Genomic DNA, 14,896 nt, shown 5'->3' with positions numbered 1-14,896 from the left:
TAATGTTGTTGGTGTAATGTGTGGGTGGGTGTTGGGTGTGGTGGAAATGCTGTTGGTGGGTGTGGGGAAATGTTGTTGGTGTGATGTACAGGTGTGCTTTGATTCTGTCATCCCATTCACAGTTTTATGGTCACAAGGGTCCGGTCTGTGTGGTGGGAGTAGGGGGAATGTTGCTGGTATGATGTGTGGGTGGGTGTGGGGTGGGAGGGCATGTTGTTGGTGTGGGTGTGGGTGTGGGTGTGGGTGTGGGTGTGGGTGTGGGTGTGGGGTGGGAGGGAATGTTGTTGGTGTGGTGTGTGGGGGTGTGTGGGGTGGGAGGGATTGCTGTTGGTGTGGTGTGTGGGTGGGTGTGGGGTGGGAAGGGAATGTTGTTGGTGTTGTGTCTTTGTGGGTGTGGAGTGTGATGTGTGGATGTAATATTTTAGGGAGGTAGTGTGTAGTGTACACTGTGGTGTGGTGTGGTGTGGTGTGGTGTGGTGTGGTGTGGTGTGGTGTGGTGTGGTGTGGTGTGTGGTGTGGTGTGGTGTGGTGTGGTGTGGTGTGGTGTGGTGTGGTGTGGTGTGGTTGTATGGCTTTAGGGATGAGGTGGTCATGGGGATGTGTGTGTAGTAATGTTTGGATGCGGAAGACGCTGTCGTGTGCAGAGGTGTAATGTGGTGAAGCATGGTGTAAGAATATCATTTCAGAGATATGGTGGGTTTGGGGAAGAACTGTAATATGGTGTGCTTTAGAAGGATTCTTTAGAGGACAAATTTAAAACTGCAAAGATTTCCACATAACACAGTAGTCTTTACATTCAAAACATACAGATTTTCTTAATATCTGAAATGTTTTCATGCAATGTATACTACTTAATGGCCACAAGTTGAGGTTCTGGAATCTACTCTCTAGAGCATTATTTTGCATGTATTTGGAGCATTTCTACAAAGTGTAGTTAGCTAACCAGGCGTCAGTGTGGCACTGGGGAAGTCCCACGACGGAGGCGAAGGGAACTCTTTGTCGGGGTCACTGCTGTCGCTGGCCGTTGTGTGCAACAAAGTGTCACCTAGGTAACAACATAGCAACCAATCAGCATGCAGAGCTTCACACAAAACTAGATTGGTACAAAGCATGCACAACACAGAGCAAATAAATATAACAACACAAACTGTCAACACTGGTCATCAGTTAGTCACTACATCAACAAGGTCAAAGTTGTTATTCTATGATTATAGGCAGAGGGGGCAGGGGAAGGAAAGAGGGGGAAATCCACATGAACAATATCTGATCTGTTTCACAACAGAGGGGCATGACAAACCAAATGAAAGGGGTCCACAACATTCAGACAAACAACACTTGACCTTTCATGCTTAGTGTTGGAAAACCTGGTTATTTAAGCAATTGCCGAAAACCAATGAAGGGAGTGAATGTAAAAATAAATTTTGAAGGAAAAAATGAAGTTTGGTTGAAGTTGTTCCTGCCCTGAGCCGCCTGGAATACATTCTACGTAAGCAGGTTCATGTGTCACTACCATCTAGTTGCTACAGCTCAGTACATAAAAATATAGGAAGCTGGGACTAGACATGCACAAGTAGTAGACATGGTACTGGCTGCAGTCATAAACCCTTAAACAGTAGATGTACATGTGCATCACCTAGACAGTAGACAATAGTGCATGTGTATCACCAAGACAGTAGGCAACAGTATGTGTGTATCACCTGATTGTAGGCAATAGTGTGTTTATCACCTAGACAGTAAGCAATAGTGCATGTGTATCACCAAGACAGTAGGCAACAGTATGTGTGTATCACCTGATTGTAGGCAATAGTGTGTTTATCACCTAGACAGTAGGCAATAGTGCATGTGTATCACCAAGACAGTAGGCAATAATGTGTGTGTATCACCTGACTGTAGGCAATAGTGTGTTTATCACCTAGACAGTAGGCAATAGTGCATGTGTATCATGTGCATCACCAAGACAGTAGGCAATAGTGTGTGTGTATCACCTGACTGTAGGCAATAAAGAGTTTATTACCTAGACAGTAGGCAATGGTGTGTTTATCACCTAGACAGTAGGCAATAGTATGTCTATCACTTAGACAGTAGGCAATAGTGTGTGCATCATCTAGACAGAAGACAAACATCTGAATCACCTAGACAGTAGACAAATGAAAAATCAACTTGACAATAGGCAATAGTATGTGTATCGCTAGAATGAAAGCCATGAAACATCATCTAGATTGTTGGTAGGTGTATCACCTATACAATAGTCAATAGTGTGTGTATACATCAATGCACACACAATTAACTATAGTGTGTGTATCCCCAAGATATTGGACAAGATGGTGTTTATTACACAGAATGTAGAAACGAGTGCGTATCAGCCAGACAGCAGTCCTGACCTGCCCTAGACATTTTGATTGTATTAGAGAGATATTTCACAATAACCTATGAATGTTGTAGGTAATGTACCTAAGACATTACCTCACATCAACAGTGTATTTCACTTGTGATGCACATCATGTGTTGTGGATGTCTACAATTATTGCATTATCTGTGTGTAGCATCATCTAGACAACATGAAATGTATGTGTTACAATGCATTTGAGTCCAGCCCCTCCACTACTGTCTACACTGTTAAATTCCCACTCAACTGAAGGTAACCAAATAAACATATTTTTTCCCATCTATCAACCATGTCACTTCCCACATAAAGGCCCAGTCACTTCAATGAAGACACATAAAGGCCCAGTCACCTTACTTCCCACATGAAAGCCCTATAACAGCACTTCCACATAAAGGCACAGATACTTCGCTTCCCACTTAAAGACTGTATCAATTCACTTTCCACATAAAGGCCAAAGCACTTCGCTGCCCAAATTAAGGCCCAGTCACTTACTTCAAACATAAAGACCCAGATATTTCACTTCCCAGATAAAGGCCCAGACACTTCACTTCCCACATAAAGGCCACGGCACTTCCCTTTCCCCATAAAGGCTCAGGCACTTCACTTTCCACTTACAGGCCCCGTCACTTCACTGCCAACATAAAGGCCCAGTCATTTTACTGCCCACAAGGCCCTGTCACTCCACTGCCTACATAAAGGCCCAGTCACTTCACTTCCCATGTAAAAGCCCTGTCACTTCACTGCCTACATAAAGGCCCAGTCACTTCACTACCCACATAGGTCCAGCACACATTGACTGTCACTGAACACACACAATGTCCTCATAACCCAGTGTGTTCCCCGTACTGCGGCTGGTGATAGAACATGCTGACAACAATGACAAAGTTAGTGGTATGACAACACGGTGCCTACCCTTGGAGCTGCTTCGTGTGTTCTTGGATGGACGCTTGTTCTTACTGGCCGAGTCAGATGATGCAGTCGAGTCCTTGGTCTTGCGTGTCTCCAGACTGTAGGGTAGCTCCAGGGTGCTGTGGAGGACAGAGAGGGAGACAATGTATTTTCCAAACTGAATGTTGAGACTTTCTGTAAAATGGAGCCTTAATATGGAGAGTTAAAAAACAGATTCGACACACCACAACCTCTAAGCTAAACCACAAGACAACACAACTAAGGTCCACATCATGCTCTGGCACAATGTCCAACCATGAGGATAATCTTGGCTACAGTTCTCCTGTATCAAATGAGCAATTTCCAAGTTACCTTGGTCTCAGGATGTTTCCCCCAAATGTCTCTTTGGGGTTGACACGAATCTTTCGATGGCCTCTAGATTTGGAGGTCAACTCAAACTCTTCCTCGTCATTGTAGTCATCATCAAGGATGGCAGGAACTGCCCGATCCATGGGTCGAAGTTTGGTCTTGGATCTCTTTACAAGCGGTACTAGGGGCTCGGGAGTAGAGTCACGAGCACTGGAATTCTAGAAATAAGACAATAAATTCCATCAAACTCAAAATTATGTTCATCCAAGGTGAAAGGTTCTGCCTGAGGGATAACAATGCATAATAAATCAAAGGTTATGACAATATTAGCCTGACTAAGATCACCATTCCTGTGAAGCCAGGGTATTATGCCATGAAGGCATACCACTATGACAGGTCTGGAAATCTCCAGCTATAACAGTCCAGTGTGGATGGTTTCATGAAAGGTGGTTTCAGGACTAAGTAAACATCAGTCACAAAGTGTGAACCATCTTACTTCCATGAAATGTTTCTATAACATCAGGTTTTGACATGTTACTAGATGTTTTCACTATTGGTAAATGTAAATGGTAAAAATCTACAGTTACAGCTCAAGGTAAACTGGGGAAAACCACACTTTCCACACTGGAAATCCTTGAAGACTAAAGAGTATTTGGGTCTGAAAACATTTCTACCACTTGTGCATGATGGAAGTGTTCCTACCTTCTCCTCAACATCACCAGCAGAGGAGTCAGTGGTGGTGGAGGAGATCTCATCTCTGTCATCTGTCAGGGAGTTTTCCCGTTGGGGCAGCAGGACTTTGTCCTTCAAAAGGTCCCGCTCCAGGCGAGTCCTGTTCTTCTTCTTGTTCTTCATCTTACCCAGCTTCAGCTGGCTCGCCTCTTCCTTTATCTCTGTGATGTCATCAACAGCACGTTCTCCTTGGTCAATGCTGGACGACCGTTCCCATCGGTATGGCCCTTGGCGTATCTCCGCACTCGGGGGTTCACTAAGGTCCATTTCGGTACGTTTCTGTTCTGGAATGGTCATATCTTTATTACGGTCTCCGGATCTAGTCGGCAGGTGCCCATCAGCCGAGTTCGAATCCTGATTCCGTCTGGATGTGGATCTGGATTTTTTCATTCTGTGTGGTGGTATGGATTTCTCTGTTGCCACAGTTTCCTGTGGTGGGGGTGGGGTGGGGGTTGGGGTGGGTGCTGGTGTTGGTTTGTCTTTATCAATGGTCTGTGGCTTTGCACTGGTAATTACAGACACAGACTTTGCTTCACGTTCACGGGAACTCTGTCTCTCAACATGAGATCTCCGTGAAAAGAGTGATATTTTTCGTGGAATGAGATTTCTGAGAACACTGAGAATGCTGCCGATGAAAGGTTCTCTACGTGCCTGCTTGTACTCCAAGTGGCCGTTGATTTCGATCATCTGCCGTCCTCTCATATCTGCTGTTAAATGAGGTGGGGGTGGCTTGGGAGAGATGGACAAGCCCGCTACATTACGTAAATCAAAAACCTTCCCTTTGTCGAATGACTGTGCTGTGTTGACTCGGAGCTTGCGTTTGAGTATGTCTGCCACGATGATCCGATCTGCTTCAAAGTATGCTGCCACAAGGATGCAGAAGAGAAGGAAATTCATGACGCACACGATGGAATAATACAGCACAGGTTCCCAGTTGGGTCGGGGCAGTGCTGCGGAGCACTTGGACAGGAGATGGGGGGGAACTGTTGCCTGTAGTGTGTAGTTGGCTGGTGGACCTAAACTCGTGTGTACTGTCAGGGACCTCCGGATTCTTGACATGGTGAAATCCGGGGTGAAACTGTAAATAACCAAACAAAACCAGTGAGACAATTGTTTGTTAATATTGTTTTTCCCTTACTTACATTGACATTACATTTTGACACGTCTGAGGCAAAAGAATAGGAACTGACTTTTCTATGCTCATGATTCAAAAGATGAAACTAACACCATCAGCTGTAGAAGCCTCAAATCTTGTGATTGAGCGAGCGATTTACTAGAATTACATAATGCCAAAATTGATGCCCATCTTACGTGTGTAGTATTTGTTTAAAGCCAAAACCAGAGGCATAGTGTTGACAAACCAAGGTCACTGGGAATCTGACACGTCATGGATGGAACAGTGTCTATACTGAATAGTTTTTGGTAATCCAATGATGCCACCGGACCGACTTACACCAGTTCTACACAAGACCTGCATCAAGCACAGGTACTTACGCAATATCTATTTTTCGGCTTGTATTTGGTGGCATTTCAAATCCTTCACAGTCTAAAATTTTGAAGCCATAGCCTTCACAGGGTGAGTCATTGATGCTGAATCCCTGGACATAGAATGGTAGTTCTCCTGTGTTCCGCAGTGTGAACGTCCTCCTCACTGTAAAATGTGGCACCATGCTCTTGCTGGGCTTTTTCTCTGAAACTGCAGTAACCATGGTAACACTTTAATGAATGTAGATGAAAAGCCATAAGAAAGTAACTTAATCCTGGATCAATACATTAAATTAAAGAACGATGTCATTTTAAAAAAACAGCAATATAGTTTACCACTATTTTCTGAAGAACAAAAATTTCAGTACATCTGTTGTCTACACCGCTTATTCTTGTAGAGGATCACACTTACTATCACAGTTTTTCAAATGTTTTTCATTCATGTCAAACATGAGGGGTGAATGTGAGCCAGGCTTCCTGTTGCTGAACCGCATCTCCCCTCGACAACCCTGGCCCTGCACCACCACTGTGTCAATGATGGTTAGGTTGTTTCTGTAACACAACGTATGACACAATGACCATACTACAACAAAATATTCTAATCAGCTAATCATGAGGATATTTTAAGTAACTAGCCTGTGTTTAGAGAAACCTCTCTGAATCCTGCTAAAAAATGTGAAAGCAAACAGGCAGTTCTGAGTAGAAAGCAAAAACACTAGCTCTGTGTTGTGAATATTTTATTGTTTCAGGTCATTGTCTGTCAGCTATTGCTACACATAATGTGTCAGACAGCAAACATTAGTAAAACTGCCTGTGTAAAGATGAATGTTGACTTTGGAGCTGATGCTGGATGATAATGACCAATCCTGAAATATAGTGCGTCTCATCAACAGTATTTACCTTATTAGTATAATGGATGTTCTGGAGTAGTCATCCTTTGGCTGGAAACCCACCCTGACCTTCAACTTGGCCCCCGGTTGTAGCAAAGAGGCTATGGAGTGTTTGTGTGCCTTCACACCCAGCAAGTTTTCAACAGACTTGCGCAGCCCAGGGATTGGATTCTGAGCATTATCCTGAAAACACAACATATCTATCAGTTGCATAACAGTGTAACAGACTTACAGCAATGAGATGTCAAACCTTATTGCACAAAGTGATTGGTTTAAAGTCTCATGAATACAATTACTTAACAAAAGAAGTAGAACAGGTGACTGAAGTTCTCTGACTTCATTTTGCAATCATGTCCAAACACCACTCAATTCTGTTTACTATATTTTGGACAAGGTGTTCTAAAGTACTGTTGGCAATAGAAAAAGGTAAAAAACAACTGTTTTAGGCTGTTACTCTAGATCCCTAAAATTTGCACAACTGCAAATAATATATGTCGAAATAATCAACTTCAGCCTAACTGGGCATTGAGGATATCCAGAAAAGCATCTTTACTTGTAAAATGGAGAAAAACTTAAAAATATGAATAGCTGTTACAAACAATTGATCAGACCACAGGTGCCAATTAGGTTGCGAAGCTAGGTACAATGACGGACCATTGACTCACCTGATTCATGTACTGTGAGACAAGCATTGTGAATGATCATGTACTGTGAAGCATGTATTGTGAAGAAAGTACAATGAAACACATACTGTGAAGCATGTATTGTGAAGAAAGTACAATGAAACACATACTGTGAAGCATGTATTGTGAAGAAAGTACAATGAAACACATACTGTGAAGCATGTATTGTGAAGAAAGTACAATGAAACACATACTGTGAAGCATGTATTGTGAAGAAAGTACAATGAAACACATACTGTGAAGCATGTATTGTGAAGAAAGTACAATGAAACACATACTGTGAAGCATGTACGGGACAACTTACATTATACTCCTCCAAGTCCTGAAGAGTGAAGGTTTCTAAGTCCTCAGTTTCTATAAAGTCTGTAAGGTCAGCTGATAACCTGGAACAGTCGTGGTTATAGATACAGGTCACAGAAACCGCTACAGTGGTAACATCACAAAAGAGAGGATGCTGCAGACATATTGTACAACAAATAACATATTCTCTTGTGTAAACCATGTGATACCTAACTGATGTCACTGTGAAATGCTACTTAGTTGTGTACAGTCTACATTACTGATAATGTACCAACAGTCTTTGATTCATTGTGGTGAGGAGAGGCGAAGTGAGGTTGAACACCGTACTAAAGAATATTTCACTCACGTGATGATGTAAGTGTGTCTGAATGCGTGTCTGCCTGTACTAGAACAGACTCAAGCTGGTTTTATAGTGATAGCTCACAGAGATACCATACCACAGTTTGGTAGGAATACCCCCCTCAACCAATTCCTCATTGTACCCATTCATGCCGAGCACGAGGCAAGAACGAACATTTTAACATCTTTCGGTATGACCAAAACTGAATCTGTGACTGAATCTGTGACTTTCTGTTCTCCAGGCAGACACTCTAACCACTACAACACAGTAATGGGTCACAGAGGCAGTCTGCTTCATAGTGACTTATGGTATACTTCATGCATACTTCAAATATGTAGACAATTAAACCATTATTTATGTTGGTTCCACAAGATATTACTTACTTGTAATTCAGCAGATCCAGGATTGTATGAGGGTTTGGATATAATGGAAGAGGCAGAATCTGCATTAAAACCGGCAGGTCGCCTGTGTTCTCTACTATAAAATCTGATACCTGGAAGCAAAACATAAGTGAGTAGGGTAAGTCTTTCTTTCCATAATGAGAGCAAACAAGTTCAATAATTGAGTGTTTGTTGATTTAGTTTTCCTCTTTGTACTTGCTTGTTTCTTAATGCCACATTCAACAATATTCCAGTTATATGGCATCTTTCCTCCTTGTAATTAGAACAAGTAACACAATGTGCAATCTTGGCAAAGGAATGCATGTGACTCTCCTGCATATTAGGAACATCGCTATTATATGATAATAATTATAGGGGTAAAACTGTTTTCAGAGCGTTATCAATTGCAGAAGCCCAAGGTCTTCAATTAACTGTCTGATGAAGGGGCTGTACTATTAGGTCATGGAACAAGATGTTTGACGGCATGATGCTATGACATCTTTACGTTGTGATGTCATTAGGATGGCAGAACATGACAATACCAATGTGATCTCATATGAAAATAGAACTGATGATAGACCTTGTTTAAGGAATCAGCAGGACATTATCATTTTCTGCTGCCTGCTCCTTTCTAATAACTAGGGGGCAATTTGATGATAATTCCATCCATTTCAGCCACAATCCAGGATAATGCCCTTGAACATCACCTCACCTGTCCTAGTATCTTTTGTCACTATGCTGTTAACTGTGTTACTTACTGATATGTTGCCTATCTGTGTCAAGGGAAACTTGATCTTGCATTTTCGCACTAGCGATGGCCAGTGCAGATGTGCCTGAGCCGAGAATAAAAAACCCCGAACTTGGTTTGTGTCTAACTCAATGGTAACATTTGCTCTGAAAGAGAAACAACACATCATCCGATTAGTGGAGCAGATATTTCACAGGATAAAGAACATGTTCAACACATATACAAACTAAGATCATAACCTTACTTTAACTTGGGCATTTTTCTATAGTTATGGCACTGGAAAAATGTAAAAATTGGTATCATGAGGTGGAAATGATAAACCACATTAGCATAAAACTTTCTACCATCAAATTCTAAGAAGTAGCATGGATATTTATCACAAGTCATCTGTGTTGTGTTGCCTGGTAATGTTAAGGTACAAACATCAAACTGGACAGCTAATCAAACCATGACTTAGTAAGCCTGATGCATGAGACAAGAATACCGCTAATGAACAATCAACTTGTTGTCAGGAACTTAGATTAAATGCCCTTAATAACAAAACACACGCCCTAACAACTTGGTCCTTGTGTGTGCAAAGTGTCAAGAATGAGTTTCTGTCAGTTTTGGAGATGTGACCATGACACACATGACTACAGGAGGATAGAAAAACTATGTATGATAAAACGCAAAACAGTTTCTTTTGGTAAAAAACACAACTTTATGTAAACTACTGGCAACATTTTATTGCCTAAAGTCTGCTTGGGTTCAAATGAGAATGATGGATGATTAAATAATTCAAAATAGGAATAGGCGCCGAAAACATAAATAAGACACATGGTCCTGAAGAATCCATACCAAACAGGATCTGAAATCTGATCTTTTATGATCGATCACAGAAAAAGTTGTTTAGGAAACAAATCATGTAACACTGTGCTATTTTCACTCCAAAGGGTAACAAACAGATGGTGGAACAGCTGAGTATTGCATATTGGCAGTCACATCTGGTTGCGCTGAACTGCACCTGAAGTGTGTGCTGGCCCTTTTGCACCTGCTGTTTGTCACTGGTCGGTGTGAAGCATGACAATAGCACAATATTACATGATGGTTTCAATCAACTTTTTCCATGATCGATTCAGATCCTGTTCAGTATACAGGTTTCAGGACCATGTGTCTTATTTACTTTTTGTGCACTTATCCCTATTTCGAGTTATTTTATCATTCATTATTCTCATTTGAGAATGCACTGCATTTTTCCCGGTCTGCATGTCGAGAAATGGGATGGTTGTAGGAGGGCACGCCACTTAAGAGTCAGGTTTCATGACCTGAGTTTCACGACTGAAGAGCAAATGAGTGTGCAATATGTTGTATCAAGATAAGATTTATTTCCCTCTGTATTTCAATTATTCTCCAGGACAATTGGAGTACGAACTTCTCGGCCTCATGAACACCTGACATTTGTACTATCAATTAAACATGACCAAACAACAGGCCAGACCTGTTCCATGTGAACGTGAACAGTATCTTCTAGTCTCTACTAACGTATTTTCTTCTGAGAGTTCTAGCTCCTCCCACTTCTGCTGCAATCGTGTGTATAGATACTGGTCTGTATCTGCAACCTCCTTGTCCAGCGACAGGCCCAGCAGCCACTGGTGTCCAGCTGTAACAAGGTAACATAAGGTAACATAAGGTAACACAAGGTAACACAACAGTTACACACTGTCACCAATCCTGATCCCCTCAAATGTGCTAAGTAGACTCTTACAAATGTACTGTGATATGTGAGTGATTATAGCCACAATCAGTGAGTGAGTGGGTTTAGTTTTACGCTGCTTTTAGCAATATTCCAGCAATATCACGGGTGGGTACACCAGAAATAGGCTTTATAAATTGTACACATGTCAGGAATCGGACCTGGGTCTTCAGTGTGACAAACACCTTCACCTGAAGGCTACAGCCACAATCAGCTTTCTTCCAGCTATATGCATATATCAGCTGTAAACAAGAGTCATCAGAAGATGACATATCCCCAGCCCCCATATATTTGAAAGGACAAATCATTTGACAGTTACTTGATGTTTTCTTAGATTAAGTTTGAATCATTTCCATGGAAGTCATGAAAAATAAAGATAAATATTGAACGGTTTTTGAGTTCTGCTCCGGAAGCGAAGCCCACCCCTCCATTTTGAGACTAAGTCAAAAATGTTTCCATGGAAACGGAGAAAATAATAAATCACAAAAACCTGTAAATACCAAAAGGCACCACTTTGGGATCTGCCACACATATCTAACCACTTTTGCTGACAGATATTACAAAGTTTTGGAGATGTGCTCCAGAAACGAAACACACCTCTCACTTTTGAGACCATGTCCAAAACGTTTCCATGGAAACCGAGAAAATAATAAATTACAAAAACATGTAAATATCAAAAGGCACCACTTCAGGTTCAGATTCATATATCTACCAAGTTTTGCAGAAAAATATTGAACAGCTTTTGAGCCACCATTAGACTAAGACCAAAAGGTTCCATGGAAAAAAAACAACATAAAAATGCCAAAACTCTGTAAATAGCAAAAGGCATAACTATAGGTCGAGATTATTATATCTATCAAGTTTGGTCTAAAAATACTGAGTTAAAAATCTGAGTTACGCTCTGGAAACAAAATGATTACGAACAGACGGACAGACGAGGCATCGACTATATGCCCCCGCTTTACATGCCAGGGAGATAATAAACAATTAGGGCAATGGAGCTCAGGGGACCTGGATTATCCCAGGTTTTCACAAGACTACCAGACTGTATAATTAATCGGAGCCCCCAAAAAACACTGTTGTAGCTCAAACTGATGACACTGCAGCAAGTTCCTACTTACCAGGTACATATGTCGGTAAACCAACATAACAATCTTCTTGGCAACCCCTTTTGGAGTCAAAATAAATTTTTCCAACCTGAAAAGACAAATATCAAGATACAAGAAAACTGATCAGACCATATCCATATATTCCTTTCAACAGGTGAATCTGAGAGAATATGAAATAAGGAGCTTCATAGTAAAACACTGATGTGAAAATCTACTCACAACATTATGCTCGTGAGGCTGAAGTAAAACTGTGTTGTGGTTCTGGGGGACAAAGTAGAACCTCCTGTCTGCAGGCTGGAACATAACCTGGGTCACCTCCATGTACTCACTGAATGTACTGTGTATCTGTAGCACTTTGAAGGGAATTTTACCCTGAAACAAACAAGCATCCACTTTTAGTTTGCTTGTACTATATTCCAGCTGAACAGAGCATAATCTTTAAATAATGTACAAGTGTTTGCCACTAACATGGCAATGTGTCTCAACCAATAAACAAGAATTAAATACAACATATTAACTACTTTTTCTTTATGTCACATGGAAGATAACTTATTGTGTGATGTCGTTATCACATGAAGATTTTGATAAGAGTCATGTGGCCTTGAAAATAAGGTCAAGGTCAGCCTGAAATGACAGGTGTGGCATAATCCATCAATGTAGGCTGTCACCAAATTTGAAGATACTGGGTACAGCAGTTCATAAGACATTGCCTTAGTAAGAATCAGGATATACGTATGTACATACAAATGCTACTAAATACATAGTTCCAAGTTCCTCGGTGCAATGGGGGACAATTACATAATGAGGAAATGTTCACAGATTTTCTACTCACAGGATAAACCTTATCAAAAACAAATTTGTCTGGAATGGCATGAAGGCTCCCCTCAGCTGTCCTCAGAGTCACTGGTATAAAAATATCCTGAAAGAAATAGAACTTCCAGTGAGAGCAACACCATCTAAAACCAACACAGCATTCAATATGCCTAATTATCTGAAGACAATATTCTAGTGAGTGAGTGAGTGTTACTCTGCTCTTAAAAATATTCCAGATTACAATGGCAGGGGATTATCTTCTCATGTTGTACCCATGAGGGCTATAGCCCTGGGTCTTCAGCATGACAAGCAATCTCTTTAACCACTAAAGTTATGAGAGATTGAGAATGGGGTTGACACTGCCTCAAACAGCATCAACATTGTCCCATCACAGTATTCTGGAAATATCCCAGTGTAGTGGCCGCCAGTAGTATATGATGACAACTAATGCCACACACAACCCCTCAATCCACAGTACTGTCACATCCCACAAAGCGAGATAACCTGTGAGATGCCAGTCCAGGAGCATGTACCTACCTGAAACTGTGTGACTATCAACACCTCTGCTGCATATGCCCCTTCCTCGTTGGGCGCAACAACATTCACACTGAACACAGCAAAGTGGTAGGGCTTGATCACCAGCTGCAACAGACAAACAAGATCACGAGTGTTATAGCTCATAGAGATACAATCACACTGTTTAAAGGCACAATGTCACAAATTTCTGACAATATTTTGGCCAATATTATACATATTCTGGCATAAGCACTCACTTTAGCTTCCCACTGAGAAAAGACTTATTATCCCTTACAACTTGTTTGAAATTGGTAAGTGAAATTTTGAGGAGAACAGCTTAAAACAGAGAGCTCCCGTCATGCATGGAATGTAAACAAATGCTCTGTACATCAAAAACTGTTGCACTCAGTGTTGTCAAATTGTATGCTGGATATTTGTAAGGATGGGACATAACTCCATGGGGGTCGCTTCAAATAAGGTTTGGCCAGTTTTGGGCACAAGAGTCAATTTGATGCAACATCATAACTTTTTAGTTTAACACTGTAATCTAAATACATAATTTTTTTTGTGGGCGGTGGGGGAGAGAGATGCATTGTGTGTTCTTCCTTCTACTGGCTGCTGCGTTTAGCAATGCAGCGACAAAGCAACAGATAACTCCAAGACCGAGAGTATGTTTGTTGATGTGTACATTTGGTTTGATATTGAAGAGACATAGTGGAAATCTTGTTTAGTGATGTGAAAGATTACTGCAGTAACTTACTGGATCTGTGTCTATTTCTGATTTGTTATGTACTCGGGTGAGCGTCGTCCCATTGCCTCTTTCCATACCAAGGATCTCGACAGTGGTACGATTCATGTTGGAACTAAACTCACCCACCACAACCTGCACAAAAACACAAAGGGTGAGCAAACTGCAAAATACACTCTCTATAATCAAACATTTCCAGACAGAGAAGACATTTACTAAGTAGCATCAGAAATTGCAGAGAATGCATACAGCATCACAATCACGTCATAATGCGACTAAGTGTGTTTTAGTTCCTAAATCATATAGGGTGCAACACAAATATTTGCAAATTAATTTTTGCATATTATCATCATAAACAGATTTAACATTTGTCCTTAAACAAATGGAAGAGTATCTCACTGCCAATTCTGATCTACAATAACATGACTACTTCAGACAGTTAACATTTCCTCAACATCTCTGTATTAATCACCCTGTATAATCTATACTCACATCCACTGGGTTGTCGTTGCGCACAGTAAAAATCATACTTCGACTTTCACCTACTCCCATAGTACCGAAATCAAGCTGCCCTTTAAACTTCTCTGGCCGATGATGTATCACCTGCAAATATTACATACACTTAACTTCCCATAAAAAAGTACAAAATATATGAACAGCCAACAGTGATGTATTGTAACTAGTGTTAACAACAAAAGTCATTTATCATGTTACTATCATCAACTATAAACAGATACAACATGCCGTTGAGACTCACATCCAGTGATCAAGGGAAAA

General features: G+C 41.1%; 1 protein-coding gene across 1 annotated transcript in view; it reads right to left on the bottom strand.

Annotated features, from left to right (window-relative positions):
* Nucleotides 1-14,896, bottom strand: part of LOC137274052 (transmembrane protein 131-like) — a 55,308-nt gene that overhangs the window by 7,375 nt on the left and 33,037 nt on the right. The window contains exons 15-31 of the mRNA XM_067807029.1: nucleotides 14,612-14,722; nucleotides 14,132-14,254; nucleotides 13,393-13,497; nucleotides 12,875-12,961; nucleotides 12,262-12,414; nucleotides 12,055-12,130; nucleotides 10,723-10,840; nucleotides 9,212-9,347; nucleotides 8,457-8,566; nucleotides 7,738-7,816; nucleotides 6,761-6,933; nucleotides 6,273-6,412; nucleotides 5,870-6,071; nucleotides 4,346-5,453; nucleotides 3,647-3,861; nucleotides 3,299-3,414; nucleotides 944-1,045 (exon numbers count right to left, since the gene is read on the bottom strand). Of these exons, the coding sequence (XP_067663130.1) occupies nucleotides 944-1,045; nucleotides 3,299-3,414; nucleotides 3,647-3,861; nucleotides 4,346-5,453; nucleotides 5,870-6,071; nucleotides 6,273-6,412; nucleotides 6,761-6,933; nucleotides 7,738-7,816; nucleotides 8,457-8,566; nucleotides 9,212-9,347; nucleotides 10,723-10,840; nucleotides 12,055-12,130; nucleotides 12,262-12,414; nucleotides 12,875-12,961; nucleotides 13,393-13,497; nucleotides 14,132-14,254; nucleotides 14,612-14,722 (3,154 nt within the window). The remainder of the gene's footprint in view (nucleotides 1-943; nucleotides 1,046-3,298; nucleotides 3,415-3,646; nucleotides 3,862-4,345; nucleotides 5,454-5,869; nucleotides 6,072-6,272; nucleotides 6,413-6,760; nucleotides 6,934-7,737; nucleotides 7,817-8,456; nucleotides 8,567-9,211; nucleotides 9,348-10,722; nucleotides 10,841-12,054; nucleotides 12,131-12,261; nucleotides 12,415-12,874; nucleotides 12,962-13,392; nucleotides 13,498-14,131; nucleotides 14,255-14,611; nucleotides 14,723-14,896) is intronic.

Source organism: Haliotis asinina, chromosome 2 (assembly GCF_037392515.1).
Source record: "Haliotis asinina isolate JCU_RB_2024 chromosome 2, JCU_Hal_asi_v2, whole genome shotgun sequence".
Classification (NCBI taxonomy): Eukaryota; Metazoa; Mollusca; class Gastropoda; order Lepetellida; family Haliotidae; genus Haliotis; species Haliotis asinina.
The sequence above is the reverse complement of the archived record's forward strand: the minus strand, read 5'-3'. Positions and strand labels throughout refer to the sequence as shown.